The sequence below is a fragment of the Coccinella septempunctata genome, chromosome 6, assembly GCF_907165205.1.
Source record: "Coccinella septempunctata chromosome 6, icCocSept1.1, whole genome shotgun sequence".
Classification (NCBI taxonomy): Eukaryota; Metazoa; Arthropoda; class Insecta; order Coleoptera; family Coccinellidae; genus Coccinella; species Coccinella septempunctata.
In genome coordinates this window covers 12,706,231-12,732,882 of record NC_058194.1, presented here as the reverse complement: position 1 = coordinate 12,732,882, position 26,652 = coordinate 12,706,231, and the positions used below count along the sequence as shown (strand labels likewise).

Sequence of the window (26,652 nt, the reverse complement as noted above, 5' to 3'; positions counted from 1 at the left end):
ATTAACATATCCTCTAAAAATCTGACACGCTCGAAAAAAAATTCTTCACCTTTTTCAACTTTTCTGTACGGCCAGCCCAACCACGGAAACTGTCAGATTAACATGAATTTATTGTCAGTTACACGTAGGGCATATGCAGTATCTTAATCTGACATGCTCGAGTATGTACAAGGTGGGCAAATTTCGATGTTTTAGCACTACAGTTTTTAAACCAGAGGAGGTCGACAAAATCTGATAGCCTATTCTCGTTCTCTTTTTCTGAGGAACTAATAAGAGTACCTAGTAGTCATTTTTGGCCACTTTCTTTTGTTTTCTAGTTATAAGTGAAAATTGGAAAAATGGCGATATGGAAATAAATTTATATCTCCGCTAATACTGATTATGATGATGATAGAGCTCTGAAATTAAAACATTAAAAGGCACTTTTTTACGAAGAATCCAGTGGCGTGCTCGGCTTTTTAGCAGGATTTTCAATTACGAAGCTATGACCCAAATTTATGTTTCTTTAAATGGGAACACTAGATTTCTGTGCAATTTTTTGAGAGCTTAATTATAACTGAAATATAGCATCGTATGATTACCACAGTCTCCGTCTATTAGTCCTTTCATTATTATAAAAATTTATTAAATATATCGAGATTCAAATTTTGTGAAAATTGGTAAAAAGCATAGAAAGAATGACATTGCCAGAAGGAGACTGCTCTTGTTATAGGAAGCTCTATTTTTCTATGCTCGTCAAAAGTTGAAACCATAGAAATATTGGAAAAAAATGTTTTGGACCATTTTCTGTTATTTATGTATGTTACGGCTAATGATATGTGTGAACATAAACTTAAGATTAGTCGGCTAAACTTAGGTTTAGCTTCGGGTATTTGCTAAAGTTGGTTTCTTCTATCTTTAGCCGGCTAAAGTTAAGTGTAACCACATCCCATCGGCTAAAAATGTAGAAGCTAATAGAAATGAAGAAAAGTATTGGCAAGGTTTGAGGTCCACAAATTTCGGCAATTAAAAAAATGTGATGAAATAGTAATATAATCAAACTATTAATGCAATGCATTTTTTGTAGGAATTTTACATATTCTTAATAGCAGAAAAGCATTCTGTTAAGCAGTTGAGAAATTGAGAATGAACATATATTTGTTTCTTCTCTGTCTCAACGTAATCTTATTAGGGAATCTAAAAATCTAAACGCCTCATGACAAAATTCGAGACGAAGATGCTATTTTGTGTGTGAGCGAAAACTGTAGAGTTAATGGTTATCTCTCATCTTGTTATTATTCATAATTTGCAAGGGGATTGAATGAGCAAAAGGAGAGAATGAAGATAAGAATGATGGCGCGAACTTCTTCATCAAAATACCAAAGGTCAAATTCTGGGGAAATATAAGAAGCAGTACCCAATCTTGCTTGTGACTGACTGCACTCCGGGATGACTCATCAAGGGTGGCGACAGGCCGTATTGACTTAAAACAAATTTTCAACAAAATCAGCTAGAAAAAGTGTTTTTAACTATTTTCATATTCATGGTTCTTTTTTGCAAAAGTATTGGTTGGGAAGAAATTGCAACATTGGAAACTATCGCTTCTGTTTCGTAGAAAATGTTTCCATAAACCCAACTATTGAATGGTGAGGAAAATATACTTTTATTCACAGAAAAAAATTCTCTATATCTGAACTCTTATATTTCATTTCCTCGTGAGGTCATATTCTGGTTTTTCACAGGACAATTGACTAACCACGTTCCTATTGTCCTGTGGAAAACCATATATCTAACTTGTGTATGTGAACTGATTTAAAAAAATTTATGCTCGATTTGAAGAGCATTAATCTCCTAAACAGATGAAAATATGAAAATAACTCATTAAAGGAAAAACCATGGGCGTTATGTAACAAAACCTCAATACAATAGCATTCGAAGCAATTCTAAAAATTGAAACAAAAACGTAGCCGACCATTCAAAAGATATCACCCCTCCGCGTGTCCATCAAATACATATTTAGCTGTTCCGTTTTGGGTAATGTGCACATTAGCCGGCTAGAGATGGAATTCCCTGACGCAGATGAATATTTTATCGAACTTTAGCCGGTCCTCAAATATAAACCTAAGTCTAGACGGCTAATCTTAAGTTTATGCTCACACCTATCTTTAGCCGTAACATATAGATATAAACCATATTATGGGTCATATTTTGAAAATGCTGTAGTGTACGAACGAATGATCACAATTCCATCAAATTTGGTGAGTGGGAGGACTACACTTATCCCCATACAGCAGCTGTAACAGTTCATCAGTTTACAGAACCGGACTCAATTTTTTTTATATTATTGGAAATCATATAGAAAATCACCCTGTAGATGGAAAAGTTTATAAACCTGTTATGGCAATTCAACCTACACTAAACACATTCTAAATGAGATTCGTAAAATCTCGTGGCACACCTACAGATTTAGAGAAAAAAAAATATTGAAAATGCGTACTCAGAGATAAATTTTTTGGACAGCTTGATTTTCATGGAAAAACCATACCGGGATATATCAAAAAAAGGACACAGAAGAATATTATCAGTTTAGATCCACTCGATGTGTAAGTATTGCAATATTCATGGACGGACTTTCATTTCAGATTGGGTTTTTCAATAGTAAATTTTTTGTAGCGGCCAAAGTTTTATGGAAAAATTACACCTAAATGTATAAGAAGTTGAATATTATAAGGTTATATCCACTCAGTATTCAGTTATTTCATTTTCCAAGCATTAGATTTTCATTTCATTCATTTTCCAATTATTTACTATTTTTATTTCCAATAGATTTCATTGTATATTGGTCTTAAGAATAATGAATTGATTGGACCAATTTTTTCGATAGTACGTTGAATTCATTTAAATCATCCTTAACTGGATTATTAGGAAATGACAACCAACCTGGGATTTATTTCCAACACGACGGGGCTCCGCCTCATTACAATCTGCAGGTCCGTGAATTCTTGCACAACCGCTATGATGGTCGTGTTATAGGTCGAGGGAGTACTATTTCATAGCCAGCAAGATCGCCTGACCTTTCGCCCCTGGATTATTTCTTATGGTTTTACATGCGAGAAATAGTTTACAACGTTGAAATAAATTCCAAGGAACAACTCAAAGAAAGGATTGAAGCAGCTTGTATCAAGATTAAGAGTAATCCTGTAGTGATAAGGAAATGAACCCATCATATTTATATCAGAGCTCGAAAATGCATTGAAATGGAAGGAGCATATTTTGAGCATCTTTTATTAATCTTTCACATTTGATTTTTTCGTTTTGTAATTGTGTATTAAACAGTTCTATTTATATCAATAGAAATTGATTCAATAGATTCAGATCACTGACAAAAATTACCTGCCGATATCAATAATTTCGAAATAGGCCTTCCGTGCCAAATAACTAAAGAGATTTGTACGAAGTAGTTATTCAAATGAATTTTATTTTTTCTATATCAAATGAATGAAAGTGAGCGCCTGTGAATGAAAATTGTGTGAACGATATTCAGAATTGTATATTGATCTGTTTTAGCTGTCAATATACATGACGATTTTTTTGACCTATCCGCTATTGAAAAACACAATCTGAAATGAGAGTCCGTCCCTGAATATTACAATACTTGCGTATCAAGTGGATTTAAACTGATAATGTTTCACTTTTTGATACATCTCGGTATGATTTTTCCATGAAAATCAAGCCGTTCAAAAAATTCATCTCCGTGTACGCATATTCAATTTTTTTTTCAAAATCTGTAAGTGTGCCACGAGATTTTATGAATCTTATTAAGAATGTATTTAGTGTAGTTTGAAATACTATAACGGGTTTATAAACTTTTCGGTCTACAGGGTGATTTTCTATATGATTTCCGATAATATGAAAAAAATAGAGTACGGTTCTGGAAAGTGATAAACTGTTAAATCTGCTGTATGGGGATTAGTGTAGTCCTTCCACGTACCAAATTTGATGGGTTTGTGATCATTCGTTCGTTCACTAGAGCATTTTCAATATATGACCCGAAATAGGAAATCGCTCTGTATGATCCGAACGAATGGCTGAAGACCCAGCATATGAGGTATTTTTCGAACCAGGTAAGTACCCTCTACCTTTGTGTGAAGTATGCACAAGGTGGGCAAAATTGGTGATACCTGAACTACAACTTTTCAACCCAACCAGATAGAGAAAAATGAAGGTAACATTCATGTCGACTTTTTTCGAGAAACAATAGGCTTGTTCGTAGAATGGTTCACAACGGTTGTGAACTGTACAGAGCAAGCGCAAATGGATTTTCGCTACCCTAAAATGCAATTACGCTTGCTCTGTACAGTCCACAACTGTACAGAGCAAGCGCAAATGGATTTTCGCTACCCTAAAATGCAATTACGCTTGCTCTGTACAGTCCACAACCGTTGTGAACCACTCTACGAACAAACCTTATAAATGCCATCTAGTGCATTTCTCTATCTTCTTTTGTTTTTGAGTTATAGGCCAAAATTTAAATTTGGGTGATTTCAACTTTGGTCATTATCTCCGTTTCTGTTTGTTCTAGAATTGTGAAATGAAAACATTTTACAGACACTTTTTTGATAGCAATCCAGTAGCGTACGATGATTTTTTCCAACATTTATATTTGCTAAGCTATTACATAAAGATGTGTTTCTTCTTCGGAAAGCATTAGTTTAAAATGATTTAAAAAGAATCGCCATTTTTTAGCGTTTTAGAAATAGATTATACATCACCCTCAGTCTTTCTAAGTCATTTTAAACTACTGTTTTCATAAGAAAAAATATATCTCTATGTTATAGTTCAGCAAATATACCTGTTGGAAATAATCATAATACGCCACTGGATTGCTATAAAAAAGTGTCTGTATAATGTTTTCATTTCAACGTCCTAGCTTAAACAGAAACGGAGATAATGACCAAAATGGAAATTTCAATTTTGACCTATAACTCGAAAACAAAAGAAGATAGAGTAATGCAGTTGATGGCATTATTAGTTTCTCGAAAAAAGACAACCGTAATGTGCTATGCATTTTGCAGATAGAGCAAATGAATGTACCATTCATGTCGTCTTTTTTCGAGAAACTAATAATGCCTTTAACTGCACTCCTCTATTTTCTTTTGTTTTTGAGTTATACGCCAAAAATGAAATTTGGGCGATTTCAACTTTGGTCATTATCTCCGTTTCTGCGGCTTTCACACTCCTCTCCAGAGGAAAATTCACTCATCCCAGATATCTCAGATATCAAAAGGATTAAGCTCTGTTGGAGCCCTTTCCAGGTTTTCGGGCTCGTGGTGGTGGTCGGGTCCGGGTCGCTCCTCGGCTCCCTGCTGTAGGTTGGATTCCTGCTCCACCCGCACTTCCTGTCGGAGCAGACGGTGTTCCTCTGCATTCCCCATGTACTTGCGTACAGTTCTCGCCGTTCCGAGCAGTACCGCCTTGCATGACTTTATAAATATTTTCGTCCAACTGAAGTTTCCGCAAGTTCTCTAGTAGTTTCTTCGGTATCAGGCCTGTAGATGAAATGACAATAGGGATGGTCTTTATATCTTTCAGCTTCCACTGTCTTCTGGTTTGTTCCTCGAGATCTCTGTATTTTGAAATTTTTTTTCAGTGTGTCTATCTAGAAGATTGTTATTATTTGGAATTGCCACGTCGATGAATAGTGCTGTGTTTTCATCCTTATTGTGCAATATGAGGTCTGGTCTATTGTGGGTTATTTTCCGGTCTGTCAGAACCGTGCGATCCCAGTAGAGCTTGTGATGTTCATTTTCCAACACAGCATCCGGATGGTAATTGTAATAAGGAACCTTTTCCGAAGTTAGAAGTTGGTGTTTTAGTGCCAATTCTTGGTGAAGAATCTTGGCAACAGCATCATGTCTATTTTTGTACTCCGTGCCCGCGAACTTCTGACATTCCCCGGTGATGTGCTGGAAAGTTTCATGTGTAGCACAGCCATAACGACAGCTATCGTCCGCCACTGAGGCATCCTTGGCGATGTATTTCATGTAATTTCTTGTTGGAATCACCTGATCCTGGATGGCGAGCATGAAGCCCTCTGTCTCAGGAAACAACCTTCCGGAAGTCAACCAGTAGTTCGACGCAGATATGTCGACGTAATCATGGTTGAACTCGTTCTGGTGCCTCTCATGCAAAGGTTTGCCAATAAGTTTCTGCATTTTACTTTCTGCGGAGTGCTCGACGGTTTCCAAGTGATCCTGTTGTAGCTTTAATGGTGTAGAACTAGCAGCAACACAAACTACTCGATGGAGTTCTGACGAAGCTGCCTTGCTCAAGAAATATTTTCGAAGTCCTTCAATTTCCTGGGACATACGGTTGGACAAATCAACAATTCCTCTACCCCCAAGATGTCGTGGCAGCTCTGTCCGTTCTATTGAGCTTTTGGGGTGATGTTTATTGTGTTTAGTCAGCATCGTCCTTATTTTTCTCTGTAAAGCTGCTAAATCGATGGTCGTCCAAGAGATAATACCGAATGAATACCTCAGCGCCGAGCAAGCGTAGGTATTAATCGCTTTTATCAGATTCTTGCTGTTAAGACCAGTTCTCATTATCCTTCTCAATCTTCGGGTGAACTCCTCCGTTAATTCTTTCTTCATCTGGGTCTGATTTATTTGTCTTGCCTGTTTTATGCCTAGATACTTGTATGTGTCCCCTTCCTTTAATGCTTCAATTTCTTCACCTTCCTTGAGTTTGAACGTACCATCTTCTATTTTCCCTCTTGTTATGTTTAGAAGTCGACATTTTTCTAGTCCAAACTTCATTTTGATGTCTTCCGAGAATCCTTCCACAATTTTGAGCATCAGTTGCATTTGTTTTTCGTTAGATGCGAAGAGTTTCAAATCGTCCATGTAAAGGAGATGATTCAGTTTCATCATAGTTCTACTGCCGCTCTTGTTGGAAAATCCGTAGTCCGTAGAATTCAATCTATGAGACAAGGGATTCAGGGCTATGCAGAACCACAGAGGGCTCAGCGAGTCTCCTTGGAAAATTCCACGTCTTATTGGAATAGGTCCTGTTGTAATGGAGCAATCTGCTGCTTTCATTTGAAGACTAGTACGCCAGGTTGACATGGCATTTTTCAGGAACTTGTGGTGATAAAAGCGATTCGACACAGTGTACGTGTCGAACCAAGTTTGTCATCCCCAGAAGATACCTGCACATTGTAACAATGGCATTCTTGGACTTGACCCTCAACTTTCTCCACCGTCAAGGAAATTCCCGAATTGCAATGAAATCTTCGTTGTCATGTCATATGAGTCACTTCAGGTACAAGGGACTAGAAAGATTTGGGAGGCGCAAGTCCACGGAGCCCATTGGGCAGGTATATAAATACCTCAAATATAGGTAAAAGAGGACAGTGGTTACAGAGACTGGTTAGCAGTTATCGACAACGGTCGAAACATTCTTGTAATTAGAACAGATCTCCCGATGAATAAACATATTCCTTCGTTTCCACAAGTGTTTTAATGTTTCCCGTAAACACTTACACCTCAAACTGGTGACCCCGACGTGATCCGCGTGTAAAAAAAGAGGTTTGCGTTTACGAGATTTCGATACGGAAGTGTGTGTTAAAAATGGCTTCTGATCCTACCGACGAAATCACCAACGTGGAAGCGACCGAAGATTCCATCAGTGCAGTGCGAGACCTCAAAATTCCCCAATTCTGGCCTAATAAAATCGCGCTATGGTTCAAGCTTTTAGAAGCTCAATTCACTTCAGCTCGCGTAACCAACGACGACACGAAGTTTAGCATAACTATCGCGAACCTCGGCGAACAATACATCGAACAAATCGAGGACGTTATCCTGCATCCACCTGTGACGAATCGATACGCGTACTTAAAACAAGAACTGATGAAGAGACTAACCGAATCAGACAGTTCGCGAGTGAAAAAGTTGATCGAGAGTGAGGAAATCGGCGACCGAACGCCCTCGCAGTTTTTCCGAGACTTGAAAAAGCTTGCGACCGCGACAATCCCGGACGATTTCATTCTGACGCTGTGGAAAAATCGTCTACCTACGGACATTCAGCGAGTTTTGGCCGCGTCTACCGAGACAAGCATTGCAGCTATCATCGAGATGGCTGACCGTATACGCGAAATACGCGAAGAACCGCGACGAATCGCCGCAATGTCCAGCGATCGCGGATGCAGTGAACTTGGTGAATTGCGGGAAGAATTAAGACAGTTGCGTTCGCGAATTGAAACTTTGTCGCTAAACAGGCGACGCTCACCTTGACGAAGACGCGGACGAAGTTCAAGCCGTAGTCGATACCAAAAGCAGGATGGTCTCTGTTTTTACCACTCTAGGTTTGGAAATAAGGCCAAAAAGTGTAACCCTCCGTGTAACTGGTCGTCGGGAAACGACAAAAGTCGTCCGTAAACGCGGCTCACGATGACGACTCGAAAGCTCGCCGCATTTTCGTTACCGACAGACAGACAAGAGTATCTTTTCTTGTCGATACGGGTGCGGACTTGTGTGTTTACCCGCGAAATCGCCTAAAGGGACCGATGCAAAAACACACGTATGAACTTTCTGCAGCGAACGGCACACGCATCAGTACATACGGCACTATCGCGTTGAAATTGGACCTGTACCTTCGACGAAGTTTTGGGTGGAAATTTGTAGTGGCGGACGTTAACACACCTATTATCGGTATAGACTTCTTGTCGTATTATGGATTATTAGTGGACGCGAGAAACCGACGGTTGATCGATTCGATAACAAACTTTTCAACGAACGGTAAACCAGTAAAAACAGACGTTTCTTCCGTGAAAGTGGTAAATGGCGAATCAGTGTATCATCGACTTCTAGAAGAATACCCTGAACTTACTCGGCCACCGGTATTCAGGAAGGAAGCAATTAAGCATGGAACCAAACACCATATAAAAACGACACCTGGTCCACCAATCCATTGTAAAGCACGACGACTTGCCCCTGACCGTCTTAAGCAGATCCAGACGGAATTTGAAGTTATGATAGAACAAGGAGCCATCCGCCCATCGAAGAGTCCCTGGTCATCTCCACTTCACAGCGTTCCCAAGAAAGACGGCACTCTCCGTCCATGTGGAGACTATCGCGCCTTAAACGCTAGGACGATACCCGACAGGTACACACCACCTCATATCGAGGATTTCTCCCAGAAATTGTATGGTAAGACAGTATTCTCTAAGATCGACCTAGTGAGAGCCTACCATCAAATTCCTGTCGCGGAAGAAGATATCGAAAAAACCGCGATCATTATCCCGTTCGGTCTTTTCGAGGCCGTTAACACAATGTTTGGATTACGTAATGCTGCACAAACCTGTCAAAGATTTGTCGACGAAATAATTCGTGGTTTAGATTTTGTTTATGCGTACATTGACGATTTTTTAATTGCTTCGGATAACGAGACGCAGCATTACGAACACCTGAACATTTTGTTCAAACGTTTAAATGAGTACGGCGTTGTAATCAATCCGGCGAAATGTGTTTTCGGAGTAAACGAAATAACTTTTCTCGGATATACTGTTAACTCACAAGGCATAAAACCTTTGGCGGAACGTGTAGATGCTATCGTAAAATTTCCCAAACCAGAAAATATCAAACAACTTCGCAGATTCTTAGGCATGGTAAACTTTTATCGACGGTTCATTTCCAACGCAGCTGAAATCTTGCAACCTTTAACCGACCTATTGAAAGGTAAAATCAAAAGAAACGCGGTGATATCCTGGAATGAAAGCGCACTTAACGCTTTGAACTTGGTAAAGCAAGCTCTAGTTGACGCAACTATGTTAGCGCACCCTATCCCTGGCGCACCAATCAGCATTGTGGTAGATGCCTCCGATTACGCGATAGGAGCAGCTCTACAACCTACAACAATTGACTAATAATTCGTGGCAACCTTTAGCGTTTTATACAAAATCTCTATCTACAGCTCAAAGTAAATATAGCGCATACGACAGAGAGCTATTAGCAATGTACTACGCTGTAAAACGTTTCAGATACGCCGTGGAAGGTCGAAACTTCGTGATATTCACCGATCACAAACCACTCACATACGCATTCAATCAAAATTTGGATAAATGTTCCCCTCGACAATTTCGGCAACTCGACTATATTGGCCAATTCACTACTGATATACGGTATATCAAAGGCCAGGACAACAGTGTAGCCGACGCATTATCGCGAATCGAAGAAATTTCCGAGGTAGTTGACCATCGTACTCTCGCAGTCGCGCAAGAAATCGACGAGGAATTACTCAAAATCCTCGAATCCGGAAATGAAAACTCCCTCAACATAAAGAAAGTCTATTTTCCCGATTTCAACGTCCAAATTTACTGCGATTTAACCAACGAAAGCGTTAGACCATTTGTGCCAAAACAGTTTCGCCGAAACATTTTCTACTCTTTGCACAACCTTTCGCACCCTGGTATAAAAGCCACAAACAAATTAATAAGTTCGCGTTTCGTGTGGCCATCGATGAATAAGGACTGCCGCGAGTGGACGCGCTGTTGTGTCCCGTGTCAACGAAATAAAATAACTCGCCACGTTTCCACGCCAATCAAACAGTTTGACAGTTTAGCTGGTAGATTCGAACATGTCCACATCGACATTATCACAATGCCATATTCACAAGGCTACCGATATTGCCTTACATGTATTGACCGTTTTTCAAGGTGGCCGGAGGTAGCGCCAATCGAAGATATGGAAGCCTCCACTGTGGCCTCAGCCTTTTTGTCTACTTGGATTTCGCGTTTCGGTGTCCCGCTCCGAATAACATCGGATCAAGGTCGACAGTTCGAATCCAATTTATTTAGGGAACTATGCAAGCTACTCGGTACAAAACACATACGTACAACAGCTTACCACCCTCAAGCTAACGGTATGGTCGAACGGTTTCACCGCCAACTTAAGGCAGTAATAAAGTGCCACGCCACGGACAATTGGTTGAAAACATTACCAATAGTTCTTTTAGGAATTCGATCGTGCATCAAAGAAGATTTGAATGCAACTTCTGCCGAAATGATTTACGGTTCAAGTCTTCGACTACCTGCCGAATTTTTTGCCCCTTCGAATCAGAAAACAAATTCGGATTTCGTAGAAAAATTGAAGGTACGGCTCAACGATGTCAAGCCAAACGCCGTTATTCGGCATGGTTCTAAACCAACCTTCATTTTCAAAGACCTGTCTACTGCTAAGCACGTTTTTGTTCGGCGAGATGCAGTTCGCGCGCCCTTGCAATCTCCGTATGACGGACCATACGAGGTAGTACATCGCCATGATAAATATTTCGTAATCAAAATAGGCGACAAAAAAGTGACCGTCTCATTAGACCGACTAAAACCAGCCTTTCTTTTGACGAAAGACTGCGAACCCGAAAGCGAGTTTAATTCTCAATCCGTAGTTGTACCCGATCAAACTTTCAAACCCGAACATACTGAAGGAAATAGTAATCGCGAACATTGCACTACACGTTCAGGTAGAAGAGTACGTTTCCCGGATAGATTACAAGTCGGATTAGATTAAGCCAATTACATTCACCATTTATATATACATTTTTTTTTTTCAAGCATATCTAATACTAATTTTTTTTTCTCTCTTTTTCACAATTTTCCATAGTAATAATGTACAAATATAAATTGTTTCATTTTTCATCGTAACGTTATTACTGGTAAGGGGGTATGTGGTGATAAAAGCGATTCGACACAGTGTACGTGTCGAACCAAGTTTGTCATCCCCAGAAGATACCTGCACATTGTAACAATGGCATTCTTGGACTTGACCCTCAACTTTCTCCACCGTCAAGGAAATTCCCGAATTGCAATGAAATCTTCGTTGTCATGTCATATGAGTCACTTCAGGTACAAGGGACTAGAAAGATTTGGGAGGCGCAAGTCCACGGAGCCCATTGGGCAGGTATATAAATACCTCAAATATAGGTAAAAGAGGACAGTGGTTACAGAGACTGGTTAGCAGTTATCGACAACGGTCGAAACATTCTTGTAATTAGAACAGATCTCCCGATGAATAAACATATTCCTTCGTTTCCACAAGTGTTTTAATGTTTCCCGTAAACACTTACACCTCAAACTTAACAATATTGGGGTCCATTTTGTAAATCTTCAAGATCGTCAAGAGCCATTCGTGAGGTATAGAATCGAATGCCTTTTTGTAGTCTATGTATGCAGCGTAAAGATTCCTCCGCTTGGAGAACGCTTGATTGCAGATAACTGAATCTATTATTAGTTGTTCTTTGCACCCTCGGCTGTCCTTGGTGCATCCTTTCTGTTGCATGGCGATGATGTTATTCCTTTCGCAATGGTTGTGAATTCGGTTTGAAATGCACTATGTGATTAATTTGTACATCGTTGGAAGACATGTGATTGGTCGGTACTTGGATGGGTCTTCTGTATTCCTTTGGTCTTTAGGTAATAGGTATGTTGTGCCATGTATAAGGAATACTGGCATTCTTTCAGGATTTTCAATGACATCATTCATTGCGGAGGTCAATTTGTCATGCATGATCCAAAGTTTCTTGATCCAGAAGTTCTGTAATCCATCAGGCCCAGGTGCTTTCCAGTTGTGCAGTCCTCTGATTGCTGATTTTACTTCTTCAATTGTGATCGTGTCATGCTGCATCGCCTCATATTTAATAGCTTCAGATTTTTTATCTTCAATCCATTCGGTATCTCCATTGAACAGAGGTTTCGTTGATAATTGTTCGGTCCAGAATTGTTCAATGGCTTCCTTTGGTGGTGACTTTCCATTTTCTCCATCCGACGATGTGAGTGACCGGTAGAAAGTTTCTTCCGACTTTTCGAATGAATTATTGTCTCTTTTCCGGCTCTAATTGCTTTTATATGTCCTCAGGCGTTCTGCATACAGACTTAGTTTTTGCTTCAGAGTGTCGAGGCAGTGGCGAGCTGTAGCATTCTCCGTCTCTCGTTCTGTGTGTATCCTGTTTCAATCCATGATCTCTTTGGCAGCTTTCACAACCTTTCTTCCTCGAACCCGTTCAAGTACTCCGTCAGTCGTCCAATGTCTCTTCTTAGCCTTTCTGTTTTGTGTTGAAGACGTTTCTGCCATGCTGGCGCGTGTAATTTGTGTAATTTTGTACCATCGTTGTTCGTTCGGCGAATTTTTGCCCCTATGGTTTTCGCTGTCGTTAGCGCTGCACAGTAAAAAACTAGATGCAGATATTCCAATGAACATCCGTTCTGTAGGTACTCAGGTAAAACGTCCTTATTCAAGATGTCGATTATAAGTGACAGTTTCTTGGATGTATTGGGTCGTGGAGGTGCTACTCGATGAAGAGGATCTGTTCCTTCCAGTTCGGCAAAGTATCTCCTCATCTCAGAGTCAACTTGTCGGTGGAGCTCTTCCCTATCATCCTGGTGTTCAGGCTCACTTGCGTTGCAAGATGGACTTTCAGTATCAGTTTCTTCTGCCTGTTGTTGCTCAGGCATGTGAATTTCATCAGAGGTGTTGGTGTTATTCTCTATTGCAGGCGGACGCTGAAGTTCTCGTTTAATTGCGTCGATTCGGGCCGTTGGTATCAGTTCATTTCTCAGAATTACGCGGTACTGGTCTGCCTCTCGTTGTTCAGTGACATTGAGATTTGGAAGGGCGTTGCAGAATTCCTCATGGAGCCTTTTTCTATAGTTGTTCGTGTTCTGCCCTAGTCTCGTGATGGAGTTATATATGCGCACAATAGTTTCATTCATGGACGTTGTCCACTTCATGCGCTTTCTAACTAACCCCGCTTGGGTGAGCACTGGCTGAATATCCTGCGCAGCACCTTCAGCGGTTCAAGTCGGCAATTGAATTGGACTCGTTGGTTGCTGTTGTTGCTTTGGAGCTGTAGCTTCTTTTGCAGCAGGAGCCCGCTTCCTCAACATCCTGCCACCTACGTCCCGCATGCTGTCATGTCCAGCGCCGGCTCCAGACATGCCCTGACGATCCCCAGGCAGCGACTTGTTTCCGAGGCTTCTCGTTATCACCATTTCCATAGGTTTGTGCTCCCCTTTTTCGGTTTGGGTGAGGGGTAGAGAAATGAGAGCAGAAAGAGCACCCCTATAAAGGATGTGAAAGAGAGAGGAAAAAGGAATGGGACTGCAGACAGCAGGCGTGGCCATCTACCAGATAGCTGCCAGGCAGGCCATACATTATTATTATTATTATTTTTTTAAATTTCACAATTTATGGTTGTAGCAGATAGAACCGAGGTTTTAATAACCAACGATTCAATCCCTAGCCAGTATCCTTCTGATTATCGAGCAGGTAGACAATATCACTGCCTTTTGCATAAGGCTAATGAGTTTTTGATGTTCTCTTTCTCTTATACCCAACATTTTTAGGGCTCCCGTCAGCTCTCTATCTATAAGGCACCTCCTGTCGGAGCAGACGGTGTTCCTCTGCATTCCCTATGTACTTGCGTACAGTTCTCGCCGTTCCGAGCAGTACCACCTTCTGCATGACGCTATAGATATTTTCGTCCAACTGAAGTTTCCTCAAGTTCTCCAAGGGTTTCTTCGGTATCAGGCCTGTAGATTAAATTACAATAGGGATGGTCTTGATATCTTTCAGCTTCCACTGTCTTCTAGTTTGTTCCTCGAGATCTCTGTAATTTGAAATTTTTTCAGTGTGCCTATCTAGAAGATTGTTATTATTTGGAATCGCCACATCGATGAATAGCGCTCTGTCCTCATCCTTATTGAGCAATATGAGGTCTGGTCTATTGTGGGTTATTTTACGGTCTGTCAGAACCGTGCGATCCCAGTAGAGCTTGTGATGTTCATTTTCCAACACAGCATCCGGATAGTAATTGTAATAAGGAACCTTTTTCGAACTTAGAAGTTGGTGTTTTAGTGCCAATTCTTGGTGAAGAATCTTGGCAACAGCATCATGTCTATTTTTGTACTCCGTGCCCGCGAACTTCTGACATCCCCCGGTGATGTGCTGGACAGTTTCATGTGTCGCACAGCCATAACGACAGCTATCGTCCGCCACTGAGGCATCCTTGGTGATATATTTCATGTAATTTCTTGTTGGAATCACCTGATCCTGGATGGCAAGCATGAAGCCCTCTGTCTCAGGAAACAACCTTCCGGAAGTCAACCAGTAGTTCGACGCAGATATGTCGACGTAATCATGGTTGACCTCGTTCTGGTGCGTTCCATGCGAAGGTTTGCCAATCAGTTTTTGCATTTTACTTTCTGCAGAGTGTTCGACGGTTTCCAGGTGATCCTGTTGTAGCTTTAACGGTGTTGAACTATCAGCAACACAAACTACTCGATGGAGTTCTGACGAAGCAGTCTTGCTCAGGAAATATTTTCGAAGTCCTTCAATTTCCTGGGACATACGGTTGGACAAATCGACAATTCTTCTACCCACAAGATGTCGTGGCAGCTCTGTCCGTTCTATTGAGCTTTTGGGGTGATGTTTATTGTGTTTAGTCAGCATCGTCCTTATTTTTCTCTGTAAGGCTGCTAAATCGGTGGTCGTCCAAGAGATGATACCGAATGAACAGCTCAGCGCCGAGCAAGCGTGGGTGTTAATCGCTTTCATGAGATTCTTGCTGTTAAGACCAGTTCTCATTATCCTTCTCAATCTTCGGGTGAACTCCTCCGTTAATTCTTTCTTCATCTGAGTCTGATTGATTTTTCTTGCCTGTTTTATGCCTAGATACTTGTATGTGTCTCCTTCCTTCAATGCTTCAATTTCTGCACCTTCCTTGAGTTTGAACGTACCATCTTCTATTTTCTCTCTCGTTATGTTCAGCAGTCGACATTTTTCTAATCCAAACTTCATTTTGATGTCTTCCGAAAATCCTTCCACCATTTTCAGCATCTGTTGCATTTGTTTTTTGGTAGATGCGAAGAGTTTAAAATCGTCCATGTAAAGTAGATGATTCAGTTTCATCATAGTTCTACTGCCGCTCTTGATGGAAAGTCCGTAGTCCGTAGAATTCAATCTATGAGACAAGGGATTCAGGGCCATGCAGAACCACAGAGGGCTCAGCGAGTCTCCTTGGAAAATTCCGAGTCTTATTGGAATAGGTCCTGTTGTAATGGAGCAATCTGCCGCTTTCATTTGAAGACTAGTACGCCAGGTTGACATGGCGTTTTTCAGGAACTTAACAATATTGGGATCCACCTTGTAAATCTTCAAGATCGTCAAGAGCCATTCGTGGGGTATAGAATCGAACGCTTTTTTGTAGTCTATGTACGCAGCGTAAAGATTTCTCCGCTTGGAGAACGCTTGATTGCAGATAACTGAATTAATTATTAGCTGTTCTTTGCACCCTCGGCTCTCTTTGGTGCATCCTTTCTGTTGCATGGCGATGATGTTATTCCTTTCGCAAGGGTTGTGTATTCGGTTTGAAATGCACGATGTGATTAATTTGTACATCGTTGGAAGACATGTGATTGGTCGGTACTTGGATGGGTCTTTTGTATTCCTTTGGTCTTTAACAGACATGTTGTGCCATGTGTAAGGAATACTGGCATTCTTTCAGGATTTTCAATGACATCATTTATTGCGGAGGTCAATTTGTCATTAATGATCCAAAGTTTTTTTTATCCAGAAGTTCTGTAATCCATCAGGCCCAGGTGTTTTCCAGTTGTGTAGTCCTCTGATAGCTGTTTTCACTTCTTTAATTGTGATCATGTCATGCTGCCTAAATTTTATATAATAGCTTCAGATTTTTCATCTTCAATCCATCCGGTATCTCCATTGAACTGAGGTTTCGTTGATAATTGTTCGGTCCAGAATTGTTCTATGGCCTTCTTTGGTGGTAACTTTCCATTTTCTACATCAGACGAAGTGAGTGACCGGTAGAAAGTTTCTTCCGACTTTTCGAATGAATTATTGTCTCTTTTTTGGCTATTATTGCTTTTATATCTCCTCAGGCGTTCTGCATACAGACTTAACTTTTGCTTCAGAGTGTCGAGGCAGTGGTGAGCTGTAGCATTCTCCGTCTCTCGTTCTGTGTTTGTTCTGTTTCTATATATGATTTCTTTGGCAGCTTTCACAACCTTTCTTCCGCGATTCCCGTTCAAGTACTCCGTCAGTCGTCCAATGTCTCTTCTTAGTCTCTCTGTTTTGTGTTGAAGACGTTTCTGCCATGGTGGCGCATGTAATTTGTGTAATTTTGGACCATCGTTGTTCGTTCGACGAATTTTTGCCCCTATGGTTTAAGCCGTCGTTAGCGCTGCACAGTGAAAAACTAGATGAAAATATTCCAATGAACTTCCATTCTGTAGGTACTCAGGTAAAACGTCCTTATTCAAGATGTCGATTATGAGTGACAGTTTCTTGGATGTATTGAGTCGGGGAGGTGCTATTCGATGATTATTATTTTTATTAATATTTTTCTTCCTTCGTGTGAGGGGAAAACCCTTTATGGGCGCCCAGAGGGTCCGCACTCTAGGTAGCGTGAGACTCCGAGATCTTGTTTGGCTACTCACTAATAACCCCTCACACATTCCACGGAGAAGTTCTTCGTCCGGCCCTTGCAGCGTCCCTTAACAAAAGAGATGAGCTGCAAGTGGCATCTAGAGTTCATGGGATCTGATGATATGCAGTGACCCAAGCAACACCGCCTTCTGCATTCTGTGCGCTAGTATCTCGGCCCAAGATCTGCAGGCCGGAATAATCTTCAATTCTTCCACGTACTTGGCTCTCATTATTATTATTATTATTGTTTCTCGAGAAAGACGACCGTAATGTGCTATGCATTTTCCCCTATCTCGTTGGGTTGAAAAAGTTGTAATTCAGGCATAACCAATTTTGCCATCCTGTACAGTTCAACAGGATTCACCCTGTATATAATAGTTTTTCCCAACGTGTTTCACATAATATTTTTTCTAATTTTGAATAGGATGTTGCTATGAATTCAAATAAAAAGTACCAAAACGTCTTTGAAAGCTTCTCTCGGAGATTCCTTCAAAATTTTCTATGAAAGCAAGTATAGTTTCATCATCAGTTGCGAAATTTTTTACTTTGCTTTACTGGTTGCGAAAAGTAAAACGTTTCAAAACGTCAATGAACGTCAGTCTCGGTGTCAGTTTATATGTCAAAATTAGAACAAATGGATTGTGTGCTCACAATTGAAGGTTTAATGAATGATTCACTCGCTATTCGACTAAACTACTGGCTTAGTCTAAAGAAGATTAAATTACTGGCTAAGCTACTCTCCTAAATTTCTGATGTTCACACATTTTTAGTGACTAAATTACTCGCTACTTGACTACACTATCAACCTGGTCTGAACAAGACTTTACTCGCCTAGTTTGCGTTCACAATCTTACTCCGAGAGTAGAGTATGAGTATGACCATGCTCAGAGAGCATACTCCGAGAAAGAAAAGGTACGTTTGTGAACGCTTCGACCAAAGAATATACTGGACATTATTTTAGGTTTGAATCATCAACCAAAACGAATTTTCAAGGTAGGTTTAGGATTCAATTGCGCCGACTGAACTCGTTACTGGGTAGAATCCGGCCGATGGTTTCAGAGTAACATATTCAAATTATTCTCTATTGATAGACATTTTTGTTCATTGGAACAAAAAATAAATTTACAGGGAAAACATAGCCTTAGTACCCATTGTAAAAAAAAGGAGGATCAATTTTTTCACATGCAAAAAGGAATTCGCAATTCTCATTTCTACTGAAATCATCAAATTCTTGCATCAATATGTATCATTTTGTGAGTGCACAACCCATAATTATGATCATATTCCTTGACTATCCATGTTGATTGTTTCGAATTCAGTGTTAATACAAGAATAAAACGTCTTATTTGCGCTTGCGGTATTATAAATTGTTAATTCTGAGTTGAAAAGATTAATGGTTTACTTAAATGGCCGTGGAGAGACTTCAAAGATCAAATGGTTTTCTTTCACATTCAGCTTTCCCCTAATTCTTAGTTATTAAATCAATTCTTACTATTTTATTCTTGTTCTTCAATAAAAAGATTTTACGAAAAATGTGTACCAGAAGATTTGTGGTCATGAATCCCTTTCATTGAAAAGTCTATACTTACGGTAGTACTCCTTCAATATCGAAGTAGTTGAAATGTAAATGAACTTTTTCGTCGTGATTTCCGTGAAAGAAGTAATGGCATTCCGTGTCTCGGGGATACGATCCAGGATAATTAGGGCTGTAGAAAATACCAGTTCTTGATTCATTACTATTGAAAACGAAGGCACATGGATAGTCCGGTAGTTGCGTGCCGGTTCTGATCCCGAAATCTGCAAAAAAATTAATGGTTTCTGTTAGAGTGATGTTTCCATTTTCATCGAAGGCGAATCTTGACATCATTAGGATTAATTCACTGCTGAATATCGAGATCTCGGAAAATATTTCTGAGACGTAAGAAATATGAATTGGCCATGATAGATGATAAAAGTTCCATCGGAAACTTATACTTTCATTAGATGACCCTTTTTTTAAGCGTTTTTGTCAGATTCTGGACGCGTAATATTTGATGGAATTTTGGACTAGTACCATACTTTTTGTATATTCCATTTCAGTTTCATTAAATTTTATCTATTCTGCAAATCGTACATAACCTTGTAGAAAATAAGAAGGAGAACAAACATACAAACAAATAATACTAAAATAAGATAATGAAAAATTCGAACGTTTTCAGAATAGAATTCCTATCGTTCGAAAACTAAAATTGTTTAAAACCTTAACGTCTGGTAGATCCCCACGCATAAACGTATTTTGAGTATTTTGGAATCAGTATTGCATAATTCATAATTATTTTTCTTCTTTTTTCCCCGAGCCCGAACAACTCTTCACCTGAGCTCACGCTCGTGTGTGATCGAATTAATAAAGCTCAAGTTATTTGCCCAAATTACCCTCACTTCACGCCCAATAGATTTACTCTTAAAGAAAGATGAGGAAACAGGAACTACTGAGAGATCGATACCACATATCGTCCTATATCAGAAAAATAAAATGAAATAAAATAAAACTCAACTAGGTTATGAAAATCTTCGAAAAATCATTAGTGTAAGATGAAATGTACCTCTTCGACTGCGCTTTGAAAGATTACGAAATTTTTTCATTTAAAATGTTTAAGGCAGGAGACTATAGAATTTTGGGCCCTAATAAAAAATATTCTCTAGAGTGAAATTGGTTGTATAAAGGGGAATGCCAGGAGATGCCCTTCTCTTGTTAAGCCTGGACAACATTTTACAACAAAATAGTTCGGAGTATCGACCTGTACAAATGAATATTTCTAATAATGAAAGCATAAGCTTAATCGTACAGTGAGTTGGTTGGGTGAAGACGCCTGACGCCCATTCTTCAATATAATCCGCAAAATATTATTTTGCATTTTGCCTATGGGATCAAGGGCATTTTTGTAGCAACCACCCCAAGCTAGTACACAGTATCTGAAAATATACTCGACCAAAGATATTTTCAAAATAAAAAAATGAACAAAATGAACATCAATACAAAATCAAAAGAAAAAACGAGTATTCGATATTCGACGGTTTGTGCCTGAGAAAGTGAGTGTTTTTATTTGGTTTTTAATCTGATAAAAACATATGCCTACAGAAAATACTGTGAAGAACACTAACTGCTGTGTTTATGGATGGAGCTCTAAAAAATCTAAGAATCCTGAAATCCATTTTCATTATTTTCCGAGTAAAAATCAAAAAATTCATATAACCAACAAAAGGAGAATCTTAGAGGAAGTTGATAGACGTAAAGCCTGGGAGAATGCTTTAATGATGGGAAAATGGTTTGTGTCTTCAACTTATGAACTGACACTCAAGAAATTAAGTAAAAGCATATTGTGATCTGTAAGATTAAATTTAATAATGCCGGTTCAACACCAACACTCGTCCGATCGATTCTCACAAATGCGTGATCCAAAATGGATGCCCTCTGTGATCTAATAATAATAATAATAATGTCTGGCCTGCCAGGCAGCTATCTAGTAGATGACCTGCCGGGTAGCCATCGTAACGACGTAGACGGTGCAGCCAGCTACGCCTGCTGTCCGCAGTCCCATTCCTTTATCCTCTCTCTTTCACATCCTTTATGGGGGTGCTCTTTCTGCTCCCATTTCTCTACCCCTCACCCAAACCGAGAAAGGGGAGCACAAACCCATGGAAATGGTGATAACGAGAAGCCTCGGAAACAAGTCGCTGCCTGGGGATCGTCAGGACATGTCTGGAATCGGCGCTGGACATGACAGCATGCGGGACGTCGGTGGCAGGATGTTGAGGAAGCGGGCTCCTGCTGCAAAAGAAGCTACAGCTCCAAAGCAACAACAGCAACCAACGAGTCCAGTTCAATTGCCGACTCGAACCGCTGAAGGTGCTGCGCAGGATATTCAGCCAGTGCTCACCCAAGCGGGGTTAGTTAGAAAGCGCATGAAGTGGACAACGTCCATGAATGAAACTATTGTGCGCATATATAACTCCATCACGGGACTAGGGCAGAACACGTACAACTATAGGAAAAGGCTCCATGAGAAATTCTGCAACGCCTACCCAAATCTCAATGTCACTGAACAACGAGTGGCAGACCAGTACCGCGTGATTCTGAGAAATGAACTCATACCAACGGCCCGAATCGACGCAATTAAATGAGAACTTCAGCTTCCGCTAGCAATAGAGAATAACACCAACACCTCTGATGAAATTCACATGCCTGGGCAACAACACCCACAAGACATTGATACTGAAAGTCCATCTTGCAAAGCAAATGAGCCTAAACACCAGGACGATAGGGATGAGCTCCACCGACAAGTTGACTCTGAGATGAGGAGATACTTTGCCGAACTGGAAGGAACAGATCCTCTTCATCGAATAGCACCTCCCCGACTCAATACATCCAAGAAACTGTCACTCATAATAGACATCTTGAATAAGGACGTTTTACCTGAGTACCTACAAAATGGAAGTTCATTGGAATATCTGCATCTAGTTTTTCACTGTGCAGCGCTAACGACGGCTAAAACCATAGGGGCAAAAATTCGCCGAACGAACAACGATGGTCCAAAATTACACAAATTACATGCGCCACCATGGCAGAAACGTCTTCAACACAAAACAGAGAGACTAAGAAGAGACATTTGACGACTGACGGAGTACTTGAACGGGAATCGCGGAAGAAAGGTTGTGAAAGCTGCCAAAGAAATCATGGATAGAAACAGAACACACACGGCAGAGACGGAGAATGCTACAGCTCACCACTGCCTCGACACTCTGAAGCAAAAGTTAAGTCTGTATGCAGAACGCCTGAGGAGATATAAAAGCAATTATAGCCGAAAAAGAGACAATAATTCATTCGAAAAGTCGGAAGAGACTTTCTACCGGTCCTTCACATCGTCTAATGTAGAAAATGGAAAGTTACTTGGTAGTAACTTCCTTTGGTAAGGAAGCCATAGAACAATTCTGGACCGAACAATTATCAACGAAACCTCAGTTCAATGGAGATACCGGATGGATTGAAGATGAAAAATCTGAAGCTATAAAATATGAGCCGATGCAGCATGACAAGATAAAAATTGAAGAAGTAAAATCAGCTATCAAAGGACTACACAACTGGAAAGCACCTGGGCCTGATGGATTACAGAACTTCTGGATCAAGAAACTTTGGATCATGCATGACAAATTGACCTCCGCAATAAATGATGTCATTGAAAATCCTGAAAAAATGCCAATATTCCTTACATATGGTACAACGTACCTGTTACCTAAAGACCAAAGGAATACAGAAGACTCATCCAAATACCGACCAATCACATGTCTTCCAACGATGTACAAATTAATCACATCGTGAATTTCAAATCGAATTCACAACCATTGCGAAAGGAATAACATCATCGCTATGCAACAGAAAGGATGCACCAAAGACAGCCGAGGGTGCAAAGAACAGCTAATAATTGATTCAGTTACCTGCAATCAAGCGTTCTCCAAGAGGAGGAATCTTTACGCTGCGTACATAGACTACAAAAAAGCATTCGATTCTATACCCCACGAATGGCTCTTGACGATCTTGAAGATTTACAAGGTGGATCCCAATATTGTTAAGTTCCTGAAAAACGCCATGTCAACCTGGCGTACTAGTCTTCAAATGAAAGCAGCAGATTGCTTCATTACAACAGGACCTATTCCAATAAGACGCGGAATTTTCCAAGGAGACTCGCTGAGCCCTCTGTGGTTCTGCATGGCCCTGAATCCCTTGTCTCATAGATTGAATTCTACGGACTACGGATTTTCCATCAAGAGCGGCAGTAGAACTATGATGAAACTGAATCATCTATAATACTTTACATGGACGATTTTAAACTCTTCGCATCTACCAAAAAACAAATGCAACAGATGCTGAAAATGGTGGAAGGATTTTCGGAAGACATCAAAATGAAGTTTGGATTAGAAAAATGTCGACTGCTGAACATAACGAGAGAGAAAATAGAAGATGGTACGTTCAAACTCAAGTAAGGTGCAGAAATTGAAGCATTGAAGGAAGGAGACACATACAAGTATCTAGGCATAAAACAGGCAAGAAAAATCAATCAGACTCAGATGAAGAAAGAATTAACGGAGGAGTTCACCCGAAGATTGAGAAGGATAATGAGAACTGGTCTTAACAGCAAGAATCTCATGAAAGCGATTAACACCCACGCTTGCTCGGCGCTGAGCTGTTCATTCGGTATCATCTCTTGGACGACCACCGATTTAGCAGAACTACAGAGAAAAATAAGGACGATGCTGACTAAACACAATAAACATCACCCCAAAAGCTCAATAGAACACACAGAGCTGCCACGACATCTTGGGGGTAGAGGAATTGTTGATTTGTCCAACCGTATGTCCCAGGAAATTGAAGGACTTCGAAAATATTTCCTGAGCAAGGCTGCTTCGTCAGAACTCTATCGAGTAGTTTGTGTTGCTGATAGTTCAACACCGTTAAAGCAACAACAGTATCACTTGGAAACCGTCGAACACTCTGCAGAAAGTAAAATGCAGAAACTGATTGGCAAACCTTTGCATGGAAGGCACCAGAACGAGGTCAATCATGATTAAGTCGACATATCTGCGTCGAACTACTGGTTGACTTCCGGAAGGTTGTTTCCTGAGACAGAGGGCTTCATGCTCGGCATCCAGGATCAGGTGATTCCAACAAGAAATTACATGAAATATATCGCCAAGGATGCCTCAGTGGCGGACGATAGCTGCCGTTATGGCTGTGCGACACATGAAACTATCCAGCACATCACCGGGGGATGTCAGAAGTTCGCGGGCACGGAGTACAAAAATAGACATGATGCTGTTGCCAAGATTCTTCACCAAGAATTAGCACTAAAACACCAACTTCTAAGTTCAAAAAAGGTTCCTTATTACAATTACCATCCGGATGCTGTATTGGAAAATGAACATCACAAGCTCTACTGGGATCGCACGATTCTGACAGACCGGAAAATAACCCATAATAGACCAGACCTCATATTGCTCAATGAGGATGAGGACAGAGCACTTTTCATCGATGTGGCGATTCCAAATAATAACAATCTTCTAGATAGGCACACTGAAAAAATTTCAAAATACAGAGATCTCGAGGAACAAACCAGAAGACAGTGGAAGCTGAAAGATATCAAGACCATCCCTATTGTCATTTCATCTACAGGCCTGATACCGAAGAAACTACTGGAGAACTTGAGGAAACTTCAGTTGGACGAAAATATCTATAGAGTCATGCAGAAGGCGGTACTGCTCGGAACGGCGAGAACTGTACGCAAATACATGGGGAATGCGGAGGAACACCGTCTGCGCCGACAGGAAGTGCAGGTGGAGCAGGAATCCAATCTACAGCAGGGAGGCGAGGAGCGACCCGGACCCGACCACCACCACGAGCCCGAAAGCCTGGAAAGGATTCCAACAGAGCTTAATCCTTTTGATATCTGAGATATCTGGGATAAGTGAATTTTCCTCTGGGGAGGAGTGAGAAAGCCGCAAGGCTAAAGTCATAATAATACATTATTAGTCCTGTCAGACAAATACATGTATAGGACAAGTCAGAGAAAAAAAACAAAATCGAAATGGAAACCTACTCACAAGAATCAGAAAAATATTCAGCAACAGAATAATAACATCTACTAACTAAAATAACTTTAACTGCTTTTTTGAATTCATTCAACTTAAGACTTCGCAATGATTTAGGTAAGTGATTAAAAAGTTTGATACAGTGATACATTGGTGAACATTCGAATCTAGAGGAATTATGTTTTGGTACACACAACAATCCTTCGTTTCTTGTACTGTAGCTATGAAAGCTAGAAAGTTTGGTGAACTTATTTTCGTGTTCTTTGGTATAGATCAAACATTTGAGAATGAAAATCGAGGCCAGGGTGAGGAGGCCATTTTCGATGAAAACCGGTCTACTGGAGGACCTAGGCTCAACATTAAATATCATACGCAAGATCCTCTTCTGTATAACAAAAACTCTGCCAACGTCCGATGAATTACCCCACACTAGGATGTTGTATGATAGGTGACTGTACACCAAACTGTAGTATATGTTGAGGTCGGACCGCAAAGGAAGTGAATTCCGTACTCTACTTAAAGCAAAGTAAGAGATATTGAGTTTTTTACAGATAGAATCGATATGAGTGCTCCACTTCAAGTTGGAATCGATGTGGACACCCAAGAACTTGGTATGGTCCGCAGATGAAATTACTTCGTCCAAATAGCGTACAACCAATCTGTGTTCGCTGGATCTCAGAGCAAAATGAACGCATTCAGTTTTGGCAATATTAATCATTATTGAATTAGATCGACACCAATCAACAAAGCACTGGACTAAGAGGTGACATAACCTCTGTAACTCGTCAAAGCTCCGCGCAGTAACTAATGCTGAGGTGTCATCGGCGAACAGTAGTATTCTGATCATGTTCAAAAGACGAAGAAGATCGTGGCGGGATGTTGCAGCGATCATCATCTTTTTTAAGTTGCATGGTAGATCGTTTATGAAATCCTGGCGGCCCCAGGACTGAACCCTGAGGGACACCCAAATTCACTTCATGTTCATCCGAAAATGAGTTGTCAACTCTGACGATCATAGTTCTGCCCTCAAGATAGCTGGAAATCCATCTCAAAAACACTCCTCTAAAACCCATACTGTAGCATTTTTCGATTAAAAATTGGAGGGAGAGACTGTCGAATGCCCGTGACAGGTCAAAAAACAATCCCGCGACAAACAATCCACTATCAAGGCATTCATAAACGCACTCAACAAAGCAGAGAGCTCCGGATTCAGTTGAGCGGCCCTTCCGAAAACCATGTTGTGCGGTGTCAAGTACATAATGCTTATCGAGGAAATTCATCATTCTTTCTGTCCAGCACAATCCTCTCGAAGACCTTGGCAAAGACACTGAGGATGGAAATTGGTCTATAGTTGGCCATTTCGTTCAAGTCATTCTTCTTGAATATGGGTATGACAATAGCCTTCTTGAGATGGCTGGGAAATATGCCACTACTTATTGAGAAATTGATAATATGGGCAAAATGTGGAGCAATAAGCGCCCCGATCAGTTTCAAAATTCTGGCGGAAATAAAATCCACTCCACTGCTTTTATTTTTCTTGAGAATATCTCTTGTAGGC

General features: G+C 40.5%; 1 protein-coding gene across 1 annotated transcript in view; it reads right to left on the bottom strand.

The window, feature by feature from the left end:
• The window catches only part of LOC123314933 (suppressor of lurcher protein 1), a 723,759-nt gene that overhangs the window by 14,493 nt on the left and 682,614 nt on the right, over positions 1 to 26,652 (bottom strand). Inside the window, exon 11 of the mRNA XM_044900400.1 lies at positions 19,064 to 19,271. Coding sequence (XP_044756335.1) covers positions 19,064 to 19,271 — 208 coding nt within the window. The remainder of the gene's footprint in view (positions 1 to 19,063; positions 19,272 to 26,652) is intronic.